The sequence below is a fragment of the Tamandua tetradactyla genome, chromosome 20, assembly GCF_023851605.1.
Source record: "Tamandua tetradactyla isolate mTamTet1 chromosome 20, mTamTet1.pri, whole genome shotgun sequence".
In the NCBI taxonomy this organism is placed as follows: domain Eukaryota; kingdom Metazoa; phylum Chordata; class Mammalia; order Pilosa; family Myrmecophagidae; genus Tamandua; species Tamandua tetradactyla.
In genome coordinates, this window is record NC_135346.1 from 9,694,255 (window position 1) to 9,718,017 (window position 23,763).

A 23,763-nucleotide genomic window follows, 5' to 3' on the forward strand; every position below is an offset into this window, starting at 1 on the left:
AAATGAGACAAAACAAAGTGTCAGTGGCTGAGAGATTTCAAACAGAGTCGAGAGATTATCCTGGTGATTATTCTTACGCATTATACAGATATCCCCATTTTAGTTTAAGGTGCATTAGGGAGACTAGAGGCAAGTGCCTGAAACTGTATAGAGCTGTGTTCCAGCAGCCATGTTTCTTGAAGATGACTGCATAATGATCGCAATGTGACTGTCTAATTGTGAAAACCTTGTGTCTGATGCTCCTTTTATCTAAAGTACGGACAGATGAGTAAAACATATGGATTAAAAATAAATAAATAATAGGGGGAACATATAATAGGGGGAAATAATAGGGGGAATGTTAAAATAAATTGAGTAGACTGAAATATTAGTGATCAATGAAAAAGGGTATGGGTATAGGAAAAAAAATAGGGGGAACAAAGTTTAAAACATATTGGGTAGATGGAAGTATTAGTGGTCAGTGAGAGGGAAGGGTAAGGGATATGGTATGTATGAGTTTTTTTCTTTTTTCTTTTTCTGGAGTGATGCAAATGTTCTAAAGAATTATCATGGTGATGAATATACTACTACGTGATGATACTGTGAGCCACTGATTGTACACTCATGGATGGAATGCTTATATGTTAAGAATGTTTGTGTTTGTATGTTGTTTTGGTTTGTCAATTTAAAAAAAAGATTAGTGCTAACCCTTCTTGGAATGTTTAGGAAAATACCCCTGTGAAGTCCTGGGCTTCTCTTCATTGGGAAGTTTTTGATTATGGATTCCATCCCTTTACCAGTTATTGATTTGTTGTTATCTATTTCTTTTTGAGTCAGCATAGGTAGTTTGCATATTTCTAGGAATATTCCCATTTCATCTAGGATAGCTAATATCTTGGTGTACAGTTGTTTCACAGTATCCGTTTTATTTCAGTGGGGTGAGTAATAATGTTTCCCTTTTCAGGTCTGATTTTAGTTAATTGTGTCCTTTCTCTTTTTACCCTTATCAGTCTAGATAAGCTTGTCAATTTTGCCCAAAGTACATGATTCTATTTTTTTATTCTCTATTTTATTTATCAATGCTCTAATGTTTTCTGTTATTTACTTCTTTCTGCGTGTTTTGGGTTTAGTTTGTTTTTCTTTTTCTAATTCTTCCAGTTTTGAAGTTAGGTCTCTCATCTGAAATCTTCCTTCTTTTTTTAATGTAAGCATTTAGAGCTATATATTCCCCTTGCAGCACTGTGTTTGCTGATCCTGTAAGTTTTAATTTTCATGTTCATTTGTCTCAAGATATTTATTAATTTTCCTTGTGATTTCCTCTTCAACCAATATATTAGATGTTTAAGAGCATACTGTTTAATTTCCACACATTGTGAATTTTCCATTTTCTCCCTGTTATTGGTTTCTAGTTTCATTACATTGTAGTTGGAAAAGATAAATTGTATAATTCAATATTTTTGAATTTATTGTAGCTTGTTTTGTGATTTAACCTATGATATAAGCTGGAGAACGATCTATGTGCCCTGGAGAAGAATCTGTATTCTGCTGCCTTTAGTTCAAATGTTATAAATACGTGTTAGGTCTAGAGTGTCACTGATATCTATATTTGTTGATCTTCTGTCTAGATGTTCTATCCATTACTTAAAGTAGTGCATTAAATTCTATTAATATACAACGGTCAACTTATCACTTCAAATCTGTCCCTTTTTGCTTTATATATTTTGGGGCTCTGCTGTTAGGTGAATATATATTTGTAACACTGTTATATTTTAGTTTTGAATCGACCTCTTTAACAGTATATAATGATGACCATCTTTGTCCCTCCTAACTATTTTTCTCTTAAAGCCTATTTTATCTGTATTATTGCAGCTAGTCACCTCTCTTCTGGTTACTACTTCCGTGGTGTATTTTTTCCATCCTTTCTCTTTCAACCTACTTGTCATTGAATTTAATGTGAATCACTTGTGGACAGCATACAGCGGGTCATTCTTTCTTATCCATTCTGCCGATCTCTGCCTTCTGACCGGAAAGTTTAATCCATTTACATTTCAGTTCACTACTGATAATGCATGGCTTTCTTCTGCCGTTTGGATTATCAATCTACAAGAGTAGACTGTAAGCTTTACATCTTTTTGTACTTTAATTCTTCCATTATTGCCTACTTTCATATTTATTTGATATTTCAATTTATTTGATATTGTACCATTTTGAGTGCCTTCTCATTTCCATCTGGATATATTTTTTATGTATTTGCTTGTGGTTACTATGGGGTTAAAATTTAACATCTTAAATATGTTACAATCACTCTGAAATATTGGGTGGGCCACGGTGGCTCAGCAGGCAGAGTTCTCGCCTGCCATGCCAGAGACCCGGGTTCAATTCTCAACGTATGCCCATGCAAAACAAACAAAAAACAAAATATATAACAATTGCATGTGACACGCTATCAACTTGACTTCAAGAGCATAAACATCCACTGTTTCTATACCTCTGCCCCCCCACTTTTTTGCATTTGTTATAAATATACCTTTGTACCTTGTATGTCCAAAACCAGTTTATTACTACTTTTTGTACTTTTGTAGTTTAGTACCTGAAAGAATAAGTGGAGTTACATACCAAAAATACAGTGGCATGTATTTTTATATACTAGCCTGCCTATGGCATGTATAAGGCACGAATAATTACCCAAACGGTTATCTTTATTGGAGGTCTTCATGCCACTTTGAAGTACTGACCCGTGTCCTTTCCTTTCAGTCTAAAGAACTCCCTTTAGCAATGCTGGTAGGGTTGGTCTAGCGGTGACCAATCCCCTTATCTTTTATTTATTTGGGAATGTTTTAACTTCTCTCATTTATTAAAGAAAGCCTGTCAGATGTACAATTCTTGACATTTGCTTGTTTTCAGTCCTTTATTTTCACTGCTGCCTTCTCACCTCCAGGTTTCTGATGAGAAATTGGAACAATCTGAGAGCCCCTTTTATTTAACATTTTGCTTTTCTCTTTTCTCAGAAATGTCACCTTCTCCTTTGCATTTGAGAGTTGGATCACTATGTGACAAGGTATATTTTTCTTCAGTCTCTCCTGCTTGGTGTTCTCTGGGTGTCTTGGATGTACAAATCCAGGCCTTTTGCTAAGTTTGAAATTTTTCTGTTATTATTTCTTTGAATATTCCTTCTGCCCGTCTTTCTTTCTTCTCATTCTGGGACCCCCCTAATGCCTATATTGGTACACTTAATGGTACCCTGGAGGTCTCTCAGCCTATATTTTTCTTTCTGTAGTTCTTTACTCTTTCTATTCCTCCACCCGACTTATGTCACTTGTTTATCTTCTGCCAGCTCCAACGACGCTGACACTCTCCTGGGAATTTTTCACTTCAGTTACTGTAGTCTTTAACTCCAGAAGTTCTATTTGGTTACTTAAAATGTTTTTAACCTTTTTTATTCTTCATTGTTTTCTTGATATGCTTTAGTTTTCTCTGTGTTTTCCTTCACATCCCTGAGCATAGCGAAGATAATTTTTACAAAGTCTTGGTTATGTCCAGTCGGGTCTTCTTTGTTGATGTTTTCTGGATTTTTATCCTCTTCATTTGGGTATGTCATTTCCTGTTCGTCTTTTATTCTCTTGTTGCACGCTGTACATTTTAATACTATAAAATATTAACCCTGGAATTTATTCCGTGATGTCTGTTTCTTGAGTTTGTAACCAGCTGATGATATCACAGAGATTTTCTTGAGTGTCCACCTCCTATTAGGAAGGTCTGCCCAAGGTGAAGGCAAAGTGCACGGTCCTCCCTATCTTTTCTGGCCTATGTCTTGTCCTGTACTTGTGTTTCCAGTGCACGAGGAGTTCCTCTCTGGTTACAGGAGTGTGAGTGCTCCTCTCCTTCCTCGGAGCAAGACTTTGTCTTTCTCCTGGGCGTTCCACTGCAGGACAACAGCAGGTAAGCCTTTGCCCCAGGCAGTCCTCCTGAATGTTTTGACACTACATTCCATGCCTCAAGCTGCTTTTGCCTGGAGGGCAAATTCTGAGAGGGGGGTGTACACAGGAGAGGTGTGTCAGTCCTTCCCAGCTGTAACAAGGCTAGGGTCGCCCAAAGGGAGTATTAGTGAACTCCAAACTGTCCTGGAAAGGGATGAAGAAGGGGCAAGGAAGGGAGCCAGGAGCTTCTTCCATGGCTACACAAGGCTGAGTTTTCTTGATCTGCCCAGCAAATAAATGCAGCCCTTCAAGAGGCCTCTGCAGCACTGAGGAAGCACACCATTACTACGTCTCCTCTGTCACCTCTGTCTGGGGTGGGCTGGAACAATGGCCACTCTCAGAGCTTGGCCCAAGTAAGCTGAAGTAGCTAATCAAAAGCTGAGATCAATGATCAACTTGTGCCCACCCCAGATACCGAGAAAGCAGATTTTTATGTTCCTTTCTGGCAACAAAAAGCTATAGCAGGGGCCAGATCTCACCACTGCCCAGGGCGAGAGTGGGCGCAGGGTAATGGTAACCAGTGCATGGAAGAAGCAATTCAGCCTCCTCCTGCTCTTCCCTGGATGCTGTGCAGTGTTCTACTAGATTCCGGACTTTGAAATAGTTGATTCAGATAGTGCCTGCCTGCCAAAAGCTGTTCAGTGGAAGGCCTGATTCCTGGAGCTTCCTACTCGCCACATTCCCCAAACCCTCCACACATATATTCTTTACAGACACCTGTGCTGTTAGTAGGAGAACAACACACACGCCAAGCATAATACTGGGCGCATGGCAGACACTCGTTGACTGATGAGATGAGTAGTAAATATGAGGCTAGAATAAAGTCGAATGAAGAGGGAAAAATCACTTCAAATTTTAGGGATGAAGCTAAAAGGTACATAAGTATATAATCCTAAATGGGTAAAACAGACATTTAAGAATAATCGAATAAAAAGAATTTATTAGTCTTATGATTCATATTTCATTAATATAATTCTCATATATATATCTATCAATTCAAGACTAGTATTCTCAGCTATTAGGACAATGACAACATGTCTAGAGTGCTATCTATAATGAATAAAAAACAAGGAAAAGGAAGGAATTTGAAGTTTAGTAAATTAAAGAAATCAAATAAAAGCCTGATGCTACTAAATGAAAATAAGTAAGAAAAACCATCTATAAGTGCACTCAGGGAAAAAAAAATTCAATTTCAAATTCCTTTTAACCACACTCTGAGGTTTAGTCCTCATCTTTTATTATACCAAAAATTTCAAATTTTTTTTTCACAAATTGGAGAACAAGTATATATACTATGATTTTATATGTATGTAAAAAATGTATAAATGCAAAGAAAAGGAAGCGCACCAGTTAACACTGGCTCCCTTAGAAGGATGGAAAACGTTTTCTTCCTACTTCACTCAAGGTTGCATCACTCTATTTTTAAAAAATAAAAACTATGCAAAACATGAACAATGGAGTACTATATAGACTTCAAAATACTTACAGTAAAAACCAACAGCTGTAGGCAGCAGAAACAAAGCAAAACCATAAAAAAGTCAGTAATCAAAAGCAAACTACTAAACAGTTCTGGAGTTTTCTGCCCCCACTTTCTTATTTTGATCTAAAAATAACTTTAAACATGCAGCATAAATACACCTGAGCTCAAGACTGATTAACAGTAATCAAAATTGGGTGATGTTCAAACTCCAACCAAAACCATTCCAGCCAACCCTAAAGAATACCTAAGACAATACATAAGATTTTACAAAGGTTCCATGCACTAGGGTAACTTTTCAGAAACCTACAACCTCTCCAGAACATCAACTAGTTCCATCCCTGTATCCCATATTATCGATAGCCCCTTCCAACATGAAAAAATTAGACTGGCCTTAGCCCAAATACCCTTAAAGATTGGGAAAAACATCAAAGGCGAAGGTGGAGTTTTATAGAGAAGGTAGGGTTTAACAAATGAGTATCAGTGCTGAATCATTATACTGATATTTCTTTTAGTCTCCAGTACCTTAGAGCAGCTAGAAATAAAAACCTAAAACTGTGGAACTGTAACCCATACCAAACTCTGAAGTCTGTTCTACAACTAACTGTTGCGATGTACTTTGAAATTTATTGGTTTTTTTTGGATATGTTATTTGTCACAAAAAAGAAAAAAAAGAGAAGGAGGAGTTCAACCGAGAAGATAGGATTTAACAAATGAGTATGACTGCTGAATCATTATGCTGATATTTCTTTTGGTATCCAGCGGCTTGGAGCAGCTAGAAAAAAAAAATGAAAAATCGCGACACTATAACCCATACCAAACTTTAAAATCTGTTCTATAACTACTTGTTAAAACATACTTGGAAATTCATTGTTTTGTATCTATGTTATATTTCACAATAAAAAAGTTAAAGTAGATAAAAAGGCTTTCATAAAGTCCCACATAAAATTTAAAAGTATCATTAATACACTAAACTGCTATCATATATATATATATATATATATATATATATATATATATATATATATGGTTTATCTATATTACTGGCATGGGCCCATGTTGCAGACTGAGCCATTAACAGACTTCCTCAAAATAGATTTTAAAAAGGATATTAACTACAGTCTTTAAACAAATGTTTTCAAGGAGAGAATGGCACAATCAATCTGAAGTCAAGCTGAGCAACACTGTCTCTTCAGAGAGCTGTTTCAGCTCCACAGGACTTATAATTTCTGAATTTTAGTAATTCCAGCTTCTTTCCTTTCTCCAGCTAAATTCCCAACCTGTTTCTCTCTCCCTTCCTCAATCTCATCTCCACCTCACTTCTACATATATCTACGGCAAAACATAGCAATAAAAAAATCATTAAATCCATAAATCACATATCTCTAAATACCTGTCACATGAAAGTATGCATATTTAGTGTGTGCCTCAGTAGTGCAAAATATTTTATTTGTGGGCTTTCTATGTAGTTCAAAGTTATGTCTGTAAAACACAGGCACAGAGACATGGAACTAGATTCCTGATAAACCCTGTAAGAAAAACAATGAAAAATGTGCTGAGGATTTATGAAAAAGGAGGGACTGATTTTGTATCAGAGGGGCAGGGATTCCTAGATTTAAGTAACAGAAACAATTCATCAGATATGCAGGGAGAGAGGAGTACCGCAGACAGCTCAAAGCACGTGCAAAGACAGAGTTCTGAAGGAACAGGCCACACTCAGAAAAGACGGATGAAGTAAGAGAGGTGAGAACGGCAGGACAGGACCCCAGAAAGGAAAACTATAAAATAATGCTGTGAAAGTTGGACACTGACAGTTATTAGGTCATTTTCTTTTGGCGCCAACCCCATTTGTACTCTGCCAGGGGATGCTGGGGCTGAGATGCAGCAAACCACACTTGTTCTTTGTCAACTGGCTCCCTCTGAGGTTCTGCCAACAGCCTTGTAATAGGTAGACTGGAAGGTAAAAGCAAGAAGGAAGGACTTGTTCCTTTACGTTTTTTTTCCCTGTGAGCTTTCTGCTACTGTCATGCCTGCAACAGCTATTCACCTTGATAAGTGGCATTTTCTTCTGTACTAAAAGATGAATCTAGTTTGCAGTTTTCCAACCCCTTTAATTGTTGTTGTTGTTTTGTAACTGGTGTGGCTTAATAGTTAACTTCTTAGCTTGGTAACAATTTTTTATATTGAATCCTCTAATCAAACAACTGGAATAGTTTCTGTCTCATGACTGAACCCTTAACTAATGAGTAGAAATTTCCAAACAAAGTAATGACTCATTAAAATCTTTGTTCAAGAAAAAACCCTGGCAGTCACCTAAGAGTTTCAAAGACAGATTAGTGGATTTGGTAATCACTCTAGTGGTTAGTAAGCAACTGAAATAATCCATGAAAGAAACCGTATGCAGAATGATCAAACTTTGCTTTATATTTTGTCCTGGGGTTTTTTATTCAAGTTGTTATAATGAAACATGAAATTTACTACTTCATACTAGTATTTCCTCCTTTCTAATCCTGAGATTTACATAACTGATTAAGTTTCCTTTCTTTTTACCCTAGCTGCTAGGAACTTCAGTGTGAATACTAACACTGAATCATAACTACACAGATCTTGGTGGAAACAGTTTTTTCCCCTCCTTTCCTTGGGCCTGATTATATATTTCAGTTTTTTTTTTAATTAAAAAAAAGCTACTTTTATTTTCTTATTAGAAGCTATCTCAAATCCTTGCAAGTGATGGACATAAAATTAATTCTTCAAAGTCAAAGTTTTTCTTCCCTATAACAAAATCTTAAATGGTAATCCCTGCCTCCTCGCATAGATAGCTGCAGAAAAATTAACTTGACGTCCAATGCTATAAGTATAAATGATGAAAAAGATGCTATTGTACTTTGAAAAAAGTACTTGATCAAGATGAGCAACTTTAGCTTTGGGTATTGGGAAGAAAATCAGTACTTTTAGAAATCACTATCACACTGTTGTACACCACAAAGGAATTAAAATATCTGCTTTATTCTCTTCCACATCCTAGATAATATGTTCCTTTGCTAAGAAGATAAGTCTGCTTCCATTCCACTGCTTGGATTAGGGTTACTCAAAGGTACCTAAATTTGTGGTCAGGTATAGTCTCTTGAACATACTTTTACTTTTTATTTTGGTGGAAGGCTCACTCCATCCTAGATAGAAGAAGAAAAAAAACCAGAGGCAAGAGAGTAGGGCTGCAAGCCAATCTAGTATTTGCTCCATGGGACTCAACCCTCTTCTTGGGTTATTTGGGACGATTATGGCTACATAAAATTATATACAAAACTTACCTGAAGGATTAGAAAAATCCAACATGCTAGTGGTAGGCTGAAGGAGGTCCGGGCTGCTGGACGAGAGTGTCCCAGGAACAGGCATTATAGCCAGACTGTGCCTACAGTGCTTCGTTCCCACAACGCTGTCGTCTTGTGATTGGCTGAGGCCTCCATCACTTCAAAACAATGTCACAGATCATGTTCACCATTGCCATGAGGTACACCGACATTACTATTCCTTTACTGTTCAGTACATTACTATTAAATACTCTCAGCACTTGAAGATACTTAATGGTAAATAAACATTACTGTTCTCAGTGCACCGAAGCATAGAAGAATCAATTCAAAACGGTGATTTTACAAATTACATAAAATATTACGGCAACTTTTAAAAAAATAGGACAATACTAATAATGAAAACAATAAAAGATTTTTTTAATAAAAGATATTTTTAACAATTATGCTCAGATAAAATGTAACTCATACATTTAAATAATTCTACTACATTATATAGAAATAAGCATGCTCTCTTTCTACTTATTTTGGTAGAGAAATTTAGCTTGAGTGCTTAGGAAGCCCTTGAGATCTGTCAGCTTAAGAGGACATAATACATCGTCCATACATATTATGTATTATACATAATACAACAACAGATAATTCAACAGTCACACCACAGCAAAGCATCCGCTTGCTCTCTCTCACAACAGAAAATACTGGCAACTCTCTAGGCAAAAGATGGAACCACGACTAAAACCAAATGAAAAGCATGGCAGGTTGTAGATATCAATGGGGCCATTAAAGTGACAACATTAAGAAAGGGTCTTTAAATGTAGAGCCAAACAATCTGCAAGCTGCTCACAGCAGCAAGAACTGGGAAGAGAGAACAGAGGACAGTAACAACAGTGGGAACATGTGACAAACAAAGAAAGGAGAAAGAAAAAAGAAACAGAAACAAAGTAGAATGAGAAAAAGAAAAAACTATGGTCTCTAAACTTTATTCTAAAGGCATGCCATTTATTGTGTGCGATCTCAGTTCTTACAGTTTGCTGTTCTCTGGATGACATCACCAAAACCCAAGCAGGAAGCAAGTAAGCTAGACTTAATTCCCTTTAACGGGTTCAAAAACAAGAACAAACTACTCTTCCTTTAAAATATTTTAGAGGTATTACATACGCAACTCTAAATCTTTAAGAAAAAAATGAAAACAAGTGAGCACAACTCTGTCACTTAACTTTTAGATAGACAAAATTAACATATTAGCTTAATTTTAAAGTGAAACAGCCCTAAAACCAACATAGTGTAGCAACGAAAAAATGATTTCCATCAGAATCAACAACCAAAACACTAGCTGTCTCTAAGGGTCAGGCTATGCTAAACCCATGCGTTCAGTTAACATTAATTCCTGTTTAAATGCTCTACAACGTGGCCTTACACCTTGTAACCTAGTACTTGCTCTATACAGAGACAGACATCACAAAACACTTACCTATTATCACGGAAAGGACTAGGGCACAGACTTAAAAATAAGTGATATGTAATACACCTACAACACGTTAGGAATAAAAATATAGGATTAAAGCAAATTAGGAAAAAATGTAAGATGGAGAGTAGAATGGCTAAAGGACAATGACAGTGAGACAAGGGAGTGAAGGCAGGGCAAGAAAGAAAGCCAAGGAACCAGGGAAGAGCATGAATAAGTAGTCAAGAGCCAAGATGAGCATGTCCAGGAGCAATCTTTGGTGTGAGACAGACCTGGGTTAGCCATGGGACCCTGGGCAAATGTATGTCTCTCTATTGGCCTTGGTTTCCTCATCCGTAAAACAAGAAAAATACCATCTACCCCCCAGGACAACTGTGAAGGTTAGATTAGATGATGCAGGAAAACATTCTGGTACAGTGAGTGGCGTACTGTAAACAGTGGTAGTTGCTATTGCTCGTTGCTATGAATGATCAAGTGACAGGCTCTCTACTGACTTTCAGTAACAAATAACAACTTGAGAACAAAGGAAAGCATGACTCCTAGTTTTTAAGAAGATAGTCAAGCGTTTTTACCAAAAATACAACGGTAATAGTACAAATCTAGAAAGGAGAACTATTTATGCTGAAAAACAGAGCAGCCAGCGTGGGCATAACGAGAAAAGGCACTAGGAAATGCTTCTCAGGGACAGGAGGGCAGCCAAATCAGACAGCTAAGGCAGAGGACATACATACCTTATCTGATAAGTATTTGTGCTTATGCTAAATTGGCTTATTATAAGGTTTACAGACCTAGAAATCAGAGTTAAATGTTTCGAGGTTAAGAGGAAAGGAGGGAGAGGGGCTTTCAAAGAAATTTTATTTACAGCTTTGTGAATAATCTGGCAGCAACAATTTAAATTATGTAGAAAATAAAGGTTTGTTTTTAAAGTCTTTAATTGATTTTTGAAGACAAATCTGACAATTTTTGGATACAGAGCGCCAGCTAACTGAATCCAAGAACCAAACTGTTAAAAGAGATTCTACTAATAATAAATGCAAATGCATTTATTTAACATTAAAAAGTCAAAATTTTTCTATTAAAGAAATTAGCTGCAGCAAGTTGTAATTTATTTAGAAACTAAGAAAAGTACATGGAATGTTGTTTTTATGTTTTTTCATGATACTATTGGATGTTACTTCCGCCTTTTAATAATCATAGATGTGATACTATACAGTTACTAATGTAATGCTGGATACAAATTAATGGAAATTAAGGTGAGTTATATCAATGAAAACTATACTAATGCTATGAATAACCCATGCTATGAAATGAATGAAAAAGCATTTAATTGGCAAAATACCCATGCTTGTTTGGAAGCTGAATTGAATAAAGCCCATGTGTAAATAATGTCTCTTCTTACCAAAACCGTCTCCTGAGAAGGTGATGCAGTAACAGAAACAAGATATATTTTGAAAATACCTCAACAATTCCCCAACACTAAATCTACTTAGAATAAAAGTATATATTAGTTTCATAATATAAAAAGACCACCCAACTATTTTCAATATGCAAAGGAAAAATAATACAATATTAGAAACAAATAAAGTATGTTGAATAGAAATGGAGAAGAAAAAATAATTCCTTATAAGAAGTAAAGCAGTCTACTTCTGGCATTACTACAATAACATAAGGATGTTATTTAGGCAATCTGTGGTCAAAGAAAACGAAATAAAGGATAAATGATGAAAAAATAGAACAGGTTTACTGAATTGTGAAATATTTTCAGCTGAGTAAAAATCATACTGCTGTGTCTTAAGTTACAGATGTTATTCAAAATCAGTAACTTTTTCTCTCCCTACTTCTAATTTTCAGGAACTTACTTTCATTTAGGAGCTATATTCTGGTTAGGGATTTTGGTATTATCCATTTCTTGTGGTATTATCTATTCTAGATTCAACTGTCAATTCACTCCTTACACTGTTTCTTTGCTTCTATAACAAACACACACATTCCTTCTTACAGAATATTCATGATAACTCATCCCCTACTCTTACAGAAATGATGGCTGCTAAAGGCAGAAACTGAGTCTCACAGTTCCCAGGGCCCCTTCCAAAGAGTTCTGGCATATAAGAGATACTCAGAAATTGTGGAACTGAACTTGTCAAATGTTTAAGGTAGAAAACTTGAAAAGTTCAGAAAAAAAAAGAGAAAAATTACCAATAAAACACATCTCAGATACAACCATGATCAACATTTTTATATTTTTCTTTTTAGCACTTTGTGATGTATAGCATAATTTATTTAACCAATCCTTTGTGGTTGGACATTTAAGATATTCCCAGATTAGCTTTATTATTGATAATGCAACTGAGAACACCTGTACACTGTCATCTAATTTTAACAGAAACATAATTACTTAATCAAACGGTGTGGTCATTTTTAAAGCTCTTAATAAAAAAATTGCCAAAATATTTTCCTAGAAAGGTTGTATCATTTATCTTTTCACAGAAGCTTGAGTGTATTATCTATTTTACCTTCTCAATTCTTGCCCTGACTATTCTTTGTCAATCTTTGATGAAACACATGGTTTCTTGTTTTAATCATATATCCTTCATTATTATCAGTGCTGACCATTTGATCCACGTTCTTGAACTATTTTTCTATTGAAGGTTTAGTGATATTTTTTCTGATTGATTTTTAAGATCTCTTTATCAACATAGTTCTTTTCTGTGCAGCAAAAGGGGATGCCTGAATTCACTTCAAAGGATTTAATGCTAAGAAGTAGAACAGAAATCCTCAAAAAAGAAAAGCGATCAGTCTGAAAGGTAAAATGACAAATTAGCTCTCCCTACAAAACAAGGTCCAGAAACCTTTACAATTTCTACTAAAATAATCTATGCTGGGGAACTTTTGTGGCTGAAATTATTAGCATTTTACTTTACTGAAGATGTGTTTAGAGACACAGTCAGTTTAATATGAACTCTTGAAGTGCAGCATCTTATTCAAATTTGCATTCACCATCGCTCACAGCTTCCTGTTGGCAAAGCAGGAGACTCACTCGGTAGATGCTTGTTGACTAATAATTGAAAAAAATTAAATAGGAAAAATCCCCTCTAAGTTTAAACAAAACCATCTCTACTAGATCTTTCCTTACCAAGTGAAAATGCTTGAAGATACCCAGCTGACTTCTGGCCCCCTCAATTTCCATGCCTCTTGCTGTAACCAAAGACAGAATCCAAGTGGAGTAAGTAATTTTCACTCCCCAAAGGAGATACCATGGAGATACTGGTATTATCTGCCTGAAACTTGAGTTTCAACTTGATAGAAGGTGACACTAAACAAGCTGAGTCAGTGACAGCCACAGTGTTCTCTAGTTTTAGATGACACAACTCAATTCACAACCATGCTACTGGTCAAAATGAAGTTTAAAAAGATACCTGCACTCTAGACCAAAAGCAACAAGTTTTCAGAAATGGAACTCAGGGCATCACCTCTTGAAGAACGCTCCTCGAGACTTCTTTGCTGCCTCCAGGTCTTCTAGCCCAGAGGGATACAGACCACTTTTTCTCACTTCCTTCACGTAGATTCCTGGTGAGCCAAAATTGTCACCCTCTCCTATTCTGGCCCCTCCAATATTTGCCTCATTCAATTCTCATCTGTGAGAACAAGTCTTTTCTTACAGGTTTGCTGTACTGCTCTTATATATTTCAATATTTTAAAGCTACACTCTTTAGCAACCCCTACCCTCAAGGAGAGGAGATGCTCAGAAAGGAATGCGAAAGGAACTTTCGAGAAACGAGTGATACTAAGAAGAGAGCCCAGGATGCTCGGATCCTCCGAGAATCTCACGTGGAATGAAGAGCACATGTGCTCTCCCAACTGGAAATCAGCAGTCAGGAAGAAGAGCATTTTCTGAGCAGGAAATCTCTGAGATTTTTAACTATGTAAAAGATGGGAGCTGACATCGAGTTCAAGTTGCTCCTGAACTGCTTCCCTGCTGTCATGGCACTGCGTGCTGTGCCCGCAAGCCCAGCCCGGCTACCCCAGAGCGGGCCTTCCCGAGAGAACCCACCTCATCACAGCCTGTCTTCGTGACCTGATGGAGCCAACATCCTCGGCATAATATTCGAAGCCCTTCATGACGCAGCACTTATTTACTCTCCCTTCCTCTCCAGGCGGGCACACATAAACAGCCCCATTCAAACCAACCAAGCTGCCTCCTGCCTCTACACACAGCAAACCATTTATCACTTCTTAATGTGAGAACTTTGCCATTTGCCTGCTTTCCCTTTTAGACAATCAGTTCTCGGAGGAAAAAAAACACTTGTCTTACTCATCTTTGCATCTTCTGAGCATTGTGACTAGTGTATAATAAATATATGACAAATAAAAGGCTCCTAGATATGAATTTCTTAGAAGTAGAGACTATCTCTTTTTGGTTCTATAACTATCACCTGGCATAGTGCCAGGAACTTACCTGGTGACCATTAAATATTTTCTTTGAATATGTTTTCTTCTTTCACAGATGCGTTTATTATCTTTACTCATTTAACAAATACTTTTGTGCCTACTATGTGCTAAGTATTGCACTTGATTAGAACTTTTGTGATCGCTTCAGGAAGCAGCCAATGTAACAGAGTAAATACTAGAGCCATTCTCAATCATGACACTTCAATGGATTGGCTGCATTAGTGCTTTACAGCACAAATTTAAATTTAAAATTTTGAAACTTTGATCAGTTTTGGTGATATCCCATTTTGGGAAAAAAAATAGGTTTGATTGAAAATCAAAAATTCTAAAAATTTAGAATTCAGGAGGGAATAAATAGTGCAGAAAGGGAAAGATGACAAAAACCATACAAAACTGGTAGCAATCAATGTGTCCCAAGGTTTAGGGTGCCCAAAATTGCAGCTCAGAGGATTTGTGAAAATGGACAAAATATACACAAAATCAGATGTTATAAAAACAAAATTTGATAATCTTTACTAAAATTCTGAACAAGGCTAATGGAAGACAATACACCAAATCTAACAGAGATAACTTCATGGAGGTAAGGGGGAGATGTTTCAAGTTTAATTCTTTCATATTTATATATTGCTTAAATTTCTTATCACGCATTAGCTGTATTAAAAAAAAATCCAACCCTAATTCCCTACCCCCCAAATAAAAACTTTACAGTCAGTATGAAAATTCCTACATCACTGCAACTGGCATTACCTACCTAAATAATTTTGGAGGCAAGATACTAAATCGAGTTTTATCCAAAATTTTCCTGATTTTGTTTCTTCCACCTGACACTGTATTTGCTTTAAGTTTCTTATTTCCTTTCTCTTGCGATGTCTGTTCGATATCTCCTGGTACATCCTGGATTGAATGGCGATTACTTTTTTTCTCAGCAATTCTGGGAATATGTGGAATACCAGTTTTCTCTTGTTCAGTCCTACTAAGCAATTCTTTGAACACTGTGGAAATAAATAAAACTTGTCATTTCTTTTATTCTCATTAGAAACCTTTTCGTTAACAAAAATTTTAAGAATAAAGTCACTTGCTATTACTTGGCCTTCTGCAGCTCCATTTATTAAACATCATCAGATTTACACCCATCTTTTACTTAACAGCTGCACCCACTTCTTCCTTCAGTTTTCACACTTGCCTATATTTATGATGTTGCCAAAGAGTGGTGAAAGGAAGTTACTAAGGGAAAGAGGAAGGAAGCGGACTGTCTGTCAGCATATGTTTGACAAGTCCAGGGATTCTTATTTAGGTAGCTGGCAATAAAATTGTTCAGCAGTTCAAATTTTACAGCAACATATATTTAGATTCTTTCTTTATGTTATTCCTTACCATAATATGAAACTTTAAAAAATTTTTAATTTATGATACACAATCACATACAAACACAAACATTATCATATGATCATTCCATTCTTGTTATATAATCAATAACTCACACTATCATCACATAGTTGTATATTCATCATGATCATTTCTTAGAACATCTGCATCAATTCAGAAAAAACAATAAAAAGAAAACAGATAAAAATTCATACATACCATACCCGTTACCCCTCCCCTTCACCAATCACCAGCATTTCAATCTACTAAATTTATTTTAACATTTGTTCCCCCTATTATTTACTTATTTGTAATCTGTATGTTTTATTTGTCTGTTGATAACGTAGACAAAAGGAACATCAGACACAGGCTTTCACAACCACACAGTCACACTGCGACAGCCATGTCATCAGACAATTATCTTCAAGAAACATGGCCACCGGAGCACAGCTTCACATTTTCAGGCAGTTCCCTCCAGTTTCCTCATTACACCATAACTAAAAACAGGTGATATCTATTTAATGCGGAAGAATAACCTCCAGGATAACCTCTCGACTGTTTGGAATCTCTCAGCCATTGACACTTTATTTTGTCTCACTTCTCTCTTTCCCCTTTTGGTCAAGATTTTCTCAATCCCTTGATGTGGAGTCCCAGCTCATTCTAGGATTTCTGTCTCACGTTGCCAGAAAGGTCCACACCCCTGGGAGTCATGCCCCACGTGTGTGTGTGTGGGGGGGGGCAGTGAGTTTGCTTGTTGTGTTGGCTGAGATAGAGAGGCCACATCTGAGCAACAAAAAAGGTTCTCTTGGGGATGATTCTTAGGCCTAATTTTAAGTAGCCTTAGCTTATCCTTTGTGGGATTAAGCTTCATATGAACAAACCTCAAGATTGCAGGCTCGGCCTATTGCTTTGGCTGTCCCCACTGCCTGTGAGAATATGAACAATTCTCCACTTCGGGAAGTTAAATTTCCCCCCTTTCTCACCATTCCCCCTAGGGGACTCTGCAAATACTTCCCTATTCACTGTTCAAATTGCTCTGGGATTTATCTGGGCATCCCTCTGGACAAACCTACAAAATCTCATGCCCTACGCAAGGTCCATAATATGAACCTTTTGAGACGAGAGTCTAAGTACTGTAGTTAGGCTCAGTTCTGCAAAATTTAGCTATTAAAAAAACAAAATTTCGCTGAACCTGCTTTCTTTCTTTTGAAACCAGAAACAAACAGTACTAAATTTGGTAAACATACAACAGTTTCCTCAAGGTCATATTTCTAAGGCTTATGTTACCCATTAAAGTTAAACTCCTGTAAACACTCACTAGAGTGGTCTAAAGCAAACAGCCAAGCATTTCTTAGATACTTGTGTATTAACTCTAAGACTGGCAAGTTATTTATTTTTGTTTGCTGTATGGTGGGGTCACATTTCATTCTTTTTCCATGTGAGCATCCCATTATTGCAGTACCATTTGTTGACTTTTGTTTGTTTGTTTGTTTTGGGGGAAGTGCATGGACGGGGAATCGGACCCAGGTGTCCCTCATGGTAGGTGAGAATTCTACCACTGAACTACCCTTGCACCCCCAGATTATTTTATTTTTAATGAGTGCAAGTGTATTTGGGGACTTGCTTGTCTAGCAATCTCTTCACCTAGACCTGATTTTCACCTCATGGGAGGGTCTACACCTCCCTGGAATCAGGTGAAAGAAAGATAAACTGCATGAGGCTGTATATTATTCTTGAAGCTATTAGGGCCTCATTTTTGAGTTATAGGAAAATCTGTATCACCTACTTTTCATTAAGTCATGCCATGAAAAGAAACTTTCTGTTGTTGTTTAAATGTGTCCCTAAATAAGATAGACAAACTGCTCGAGAAAAAACTGCTAAAAAATATACACACTAAAGTGGGAGATAACTTTTCTGGAAAGTCACGGCGCCTGGGGGAGTAAAGTGAAAGGGACATTCTTGAGAACAGATTTTAGAAGTCTTCAGCCACAAGAGTGGTAGAAGCAGACACTGAGCTTATCATTAAGTGTGAACCTTTATAGAAGAAAAGCTGTAAATGTACAAATGTGCCCACTGGAAAAACAACTACAGAGAACTGTTATCTTTTCTGTTATTTTGGGGATGAAAGAAAGCAATAGTTTCCTATAACACCAAAGTACTTACATTTATGTGAAATTCAGATGGAAAAAACCTTTAGAGCTGACACAGTAAAACTTAAGATTGGTGTTCAGTTGTTAACTCTAATCTTTATGGAGGGTTTCAAACAGAAGGATGATACTACATTATCAAAGCATATTTCAAGCTTGTGAAAAGCACATTTTCTACCTTTAAAGTAATAGAGATCCTTGAGAGTCGCCTTTCAAAGATACATTGCTTGATTAAAGTACAGTAAGTTCCTTTCAGTTTCTATTCTTAAAATTCCACTCTATTTTTAGCTACATGGTAAAGGTAAATATACAATGGCTACATATACAAGGTGGAATAGTATATGCAGGATATTCATTCCTTCAAAAAATATTTACTGAGGGCAGGCCACAGTGGTTCAGCAGGCAGAGTTCTCACCTGCCATGCTGGAGACCCGGGTTTGGTTCCTGGTGCCTGCCCATGTCATTAAAAAAAAGAAAAAAAAAAATTTACTGAACTGTATGTCAGGAACCATACTGCATTGCTTGCAGATTTCTCCACAGGGAGCTCACAGTCTAAGGCACAGAAAGAGAGTATAACCAGAGGAACTAATTTAGATAGTAGAAATGGGGAAACCTTTCCCAAGTAAGCCACCTTGTAAGAAGAGATCAGAAAGATGAGAATTTAAATAAGCAAAGGCAAAGGAAAGAGGAATGATTTTAGGGAGAGGGTGTCTCAAGTCCCTGTGGTAGAAGGCAAGTCCAAGGAAATGAAGAGGCTACACCACAGGGAACAAGGTAGAGCACAGACAGAAGCAGCCAGGTAATGCTTCAATAAGGTGTTTGAATTGTTTTATGATATGAGCAACAGGTAATCTTTGAAGCTTTTTAAGCTTTGGAGAAAAGCTTAATAATTGGATTGCATAAAGATGAAAAATCTCTCTGCCTACATATTTATGTGCATGTACATATATGGGTATATGTATAAAAAACAAGAAAAATCAAAAGGCAAATAATTTGGGGAAAAATATTTGCAACCCTTAAGACAAAAAGATACTGTCCTTGTTTATAAGGCACTCAAGCAAATCAATAAAAGATGAGTAACTCAATATAAAAATGAGCAAAGTGACTTTATATAGAGTATATGTAAAAACAGAAAAAGGGGTTTCAACCTCACTCACATTTAAAGAAATGTAAAGCAATTGTTAAAAAGCCGACTATAGGCTGCATGGATGGTTCAGTGCTTGTCAGTCATGTGGAAGACCTGGGTTCAATTCCAGGCCCACACACACGTGCGCGTGCACACACAAAGCTGACTATACCCATTACAGAGGCATTCTCATACACTGATGAATGAAGTATAGACTGGGCTAAATTTTTAGAAAGGAAAACTGCCATATCTGTCAGAAGTAATTCCACTTTGAGAAATTAATTTTATAGATAGATTTATATAAATACAAAAGGAAAGTATAAAGGATTTTTATTATATCATTGTTAGTAGCAAAACTAAACAAACTAAATGTTCATTAATATTACATTAGCTCAAGAGATAACGGTAATAATGCAGTGGAATTCTATTCAACAACAGCAATCATATAACAAGAAGCAGATCTATATGAACTGATGTGGAAAGGGATAGAATACTGTATACAGTGAGGCTCCATCATGTATCTTTCTTTAGTTTTTCAATTTTCAAAATATATGCCTGGGGGATGAAAGGGTAATTCGGTGGTAGAATTCTTTGTTTTTTCACATGGGCAGGCACCTGGAATCGAATCTGGGTCTCCACAGTTCACCAAATGGCAGATGAGAACTCTGCTACTGAGCCATTGTGGTCTACCCATCAGTGGTAGAATTCTTGCCTTGTCATGCTCGGAGACCCAGGGTTCGATTCCTGGAGCCTGGACACGCAGGGAAAACAAAAACAAAAACATCCTTTGTTGACATCCAGGGATGAAAGTCTCCCTGGCAGCATGGGAGATGACTCCCAGGGACCAATCTGGCCCTGGCACTGTGGGATCAACAATTCCATCCTGACCAAAAGGGGGAAGAGAAGTGTAACTAATAAAGTGGCAGTGGCAGACGGAGCTCAAACAGAGACAAAAGGCTACTCTGGAGGTTGCTCTTACACAAGCTTAAACATTGCTCTCTATCATAACCTGACTAACCTCAACCAGGACCATTTCAGCCAATCCTGAAGAACACCTAGGGCAATATGTAACATTCCATACGGGTTCCATGCACTAAGGTAACTTTCCAGAAACCTACAACCTCCAGATGGGTCCCTGGACCAGATAAGTCCTGAAATCTAGAGGGCCCAGCCTCTCCAGAACATACGAGAGTTCCACCTCCCTACCCCATATTAGTGACAGAAACTTCCAACATGAAAAAATTAGAATGGCCATAGCCTAAATGCTCCTAAAGTGACAGACAGAAAGATCAAAGGTGATGGTGGAATTATACAGAGAAGATAGGATTTAACAAATGAATATGATTGCTGAATCATTAAATTGACAACTTTAGTCTTCAGTATCTTAGAGCAGCTAGAAGTAAAAACCTAAAATTGTGGAATTGCAATTCATGTCATACCCTGAAATATGTTCTACAACTAATTGTGGTACTGTGCTTTCAAATTTATTGCTTTTTTTGTATATATGTTATTTTTCACAAAAAAGAAAGAAAAAAAGTCGATTGTAGTGATAAAAAAATATTTAAGCCCTCTAGCCTCCTATATTCCGGAGCGCCAGAAGGAAAAATCTGAGAGGATCATATGGGAGCTCATAACAAACTCTGGAATCTGTCCTGTAACTTCTGGTTGAGGAATGCTGTGAAAACTATCGATTTTTTATTTCTTTGCTTCGTTCATATTATACAATTAAAAAGTTTAAAAATATATATGCATGTTATTATTTTTGTTAAAAATAAAAATGTTGATGAGTTTTGAGTGGTAAGATTTTTAATGATGATAGAAAGTTGCGAAAATCAGAGGACTAAATGAACTAAAATGCCAGAGAGGGAAAGGGCAAGTTGAGGATCGCCAGAGCTTTTCTTTTCTGGGCATTTCCGGAGTCTGAACCCAAGGTGTGGGTCAGGCACAGGGACTCTGCTACAGAAAGAGGGAACTTCTCACAGCTGGGAAGGTTGTCATGAAAATAAGAATAGAGAGAAATCCAAAAGCATTACTGGTTTTCTCCATGGGATACCTGCTACTAGTAGGACAATGAAGAGACCGGCTAGAAATTCCCACAGTCTCCTGGTCCTCAGGAAGCAATAACGCACAATAGGGAGGGGCCTGCAGCACACAAACAACAGGTTTGCTTGCGGTGAGACATTAAGGAGCTAAGTTCAAAATCACGGATGGGCAAGATTTACACAGAAAAAGAGACAGAAACCTATCAGACTCTGAATCAAAAGTTATTCCTGAGGTGGGGGGTGGGATAGGACAAGGCTGAAGAAGCAGAATGAATTTTCCTGCAATTTCCAGTGCTTAGGAGTCAAAGTTCCAGAGGAAGGTGGGGGTAAGGGGGCTGTATCAAGCACATGACAAGTCTTGCTCTCAATTTGAAACCATTGCACCTAACCCAGTCTGACGCAGCTCAATTCTCTTACCAATAAACAGAGGAAATGCAAATCCTCTCTGTAAGAGAATATTAACTCTAAAATTCTTTTATATTCAATGTCCAATATACAATAAAAATTTATAACACATTAAGTAGAAAAATATGACTGATAATTAAGAGGAAAAACAAAACAAAACAAAAGATAAGCCAAATTGTTGGAGACAAAGATTTTATAATAAAGATTATAAATATGTTAAAGAAAATAGAAGAAAAGTGATAACATGGATGAAAACGGAGAAGTGCAACATAAAAATGGAGACTATAAAAGAGACTCAATAGACACTCTAAAATTAAAAAGTTAAACTCATTGGATAGGTTTAACAGCAGCCTCAAAGACAGGTTATTAGAAAATATCCAAAATGAAGCACAAAAAGGAAAAACAATGGAAAGAATAGAAGAGACAGTGAGAGATTATACGAAATACAGATCTGCTAATGTGAGTAACTGGTCTCCCAGACCGAAAGGAAACAGAGAGGGGCTAAGGCAACATCTGAAGAGATGAAGGCCAAGATATTTCTAAAACGAATGAAAGACACCAATGCACAAACTGAACTGCTCAGCAAACCCCAAACAAAAGAAATAGAAAGAAACTGTAACAAGAGATCCTTGTTAAAGCTAAAACTTCTCTGCATCCTATTTATAACCTATGGGGAAATGTTGATAAAAAATATTAGACTGCTGTGGTTCCAATGCTGAGTTTTGAAAGAGTCTTTCCAGTACTATTTTGACCTGTTTGCTTTGTGCCACCTAGTAGTCAGTTTCAGATTTGAGCAGGGGTCTATCTATTAGGTCAGTTCTCAAAGTCTATGGTTCATAATTAGGATGAGATCCATGCATGTGCAGGATGGCGGTTAAGCCCAGGCGTTTATAAACTTTATGGGGTTGTTTCCTCTCTCTCCATTATCTACCTGTACTTCCCAGTTCTTCAGATACTTGGAGATAAATCATCTACTGCAGCATGTTAGGGGTCAAGAGGCAGAAAGACAGGAAGATGTGGGAAAAAAAATAGGGATGCTCCTGCCCTCTGGGAGCTGCGATGCCACTGAAGGGTGAAAAAGCTTCACTTAAGTCAGAACTGTGGTTTGGGCAGGCGTCTGTCACACACCACTGTCACTTCTGTTGGACTACTTGGGGACTGGGCCTAAGAGAATGGAAAAATGTGGGTGAGGAAATAAAGCTGGGGGACCTCCTCTACTCTACAATTCTGGGAGCTCATCAAGCCTCCCCTGGATTTCTCTATCTGGACACTACTCACTTCCAGGTTTCAGGTTGCCCTGAGTCCAGCCCTGCGATACCACTGGGGGAAAATGGTAAATTTATCGCCCATTTGGTGGTATCTTGAGTTCTGGTGTTCTTCCCTGATCTGCTGTTACTAGTTGTTTTTCAGAGTTCTAAACAGGCGGGCGACTCATTCTGTAAAGGTTCTAGAGTTAAGTTCAGTAGGAGATGACGGGTAGCATGTGTTTACCCCACCTCACCCAACATGGAGCCCTTAATTTGATTTTTATCTCTGTGAACACAGCCATCTCAGAGTATGGTCTGACATCACTGTAGCATCTGTGGTTTTGTTTCTGGCTCATGCTGACTTTCAAGACCGCTTCACAATCCTTGAGTGTTTGCTTGACTCCATGTTTTAAAAAGTATTCTTAAAAATAATTTGAGATCTAGGTTGTTATTAACTAAACTCTAAAGGTGATTTTTACTTTCTTAGCCAGACACCCACGTGAGGGTGCTTTAGGGCCAAGGCTTGAGGATTTACTGGATCACTTAGAGGAGGCAGCCAGTCTACATCTACTTCAGATGAGCCTTTTAAGGTCCCCATCCATAACAAAGGTTGTCACGCCTGGTTCTCCTGGCCTTGGGGGGACTAAATTTAAAAACCTGGAAGTTTACACCACACAGCTCCTTCACTCAGCTATCCTCAAAGGTTGGGCAAATGGAACAGTTCCAACAGAAGAGAAGGAACATAACACACCAGGAGTGTGTGCTCCTAGCCCACCGCA

The 23,763-nt window shown here is 37.3% G+C and overlaps 1 protein-coding gene across 16 annotated transcripts in view; it reads right to left on the reverse strand.

The window, feature by feature from the left end:
* Positions 1-23,763, reverse strand: part of RAPGEF6 (Rap guanine nucleotide exchange factor 6) — a 316,707-nt gene that overhangs the window by 79,787 nt on the left and 213,157 nt on the right. For all 16 annotated transcript variants that reach the window (XR_013166664.1, XR_013166665.1, XR_013166667.1 and 13 more), the window contains 2 exons: positions 15,404-15,644; positions 8,742-8,899 (listed from right to left, as the gene is read on the reverse strand). Coding sequence is in view for 12 of the 16 variants with exons in the window: in XM_077138332.1 (XP_076994447.1) it covers positions 8,742-8,899; positions 15,404-15,644 (399 nt within the window). In the remaining 4 variants the exon portion in view is untranslated. The remainder of the gene's footprint in view (positions 1-8,741; positions 8,900-15,403; positions 15,645-23,763) is intronic.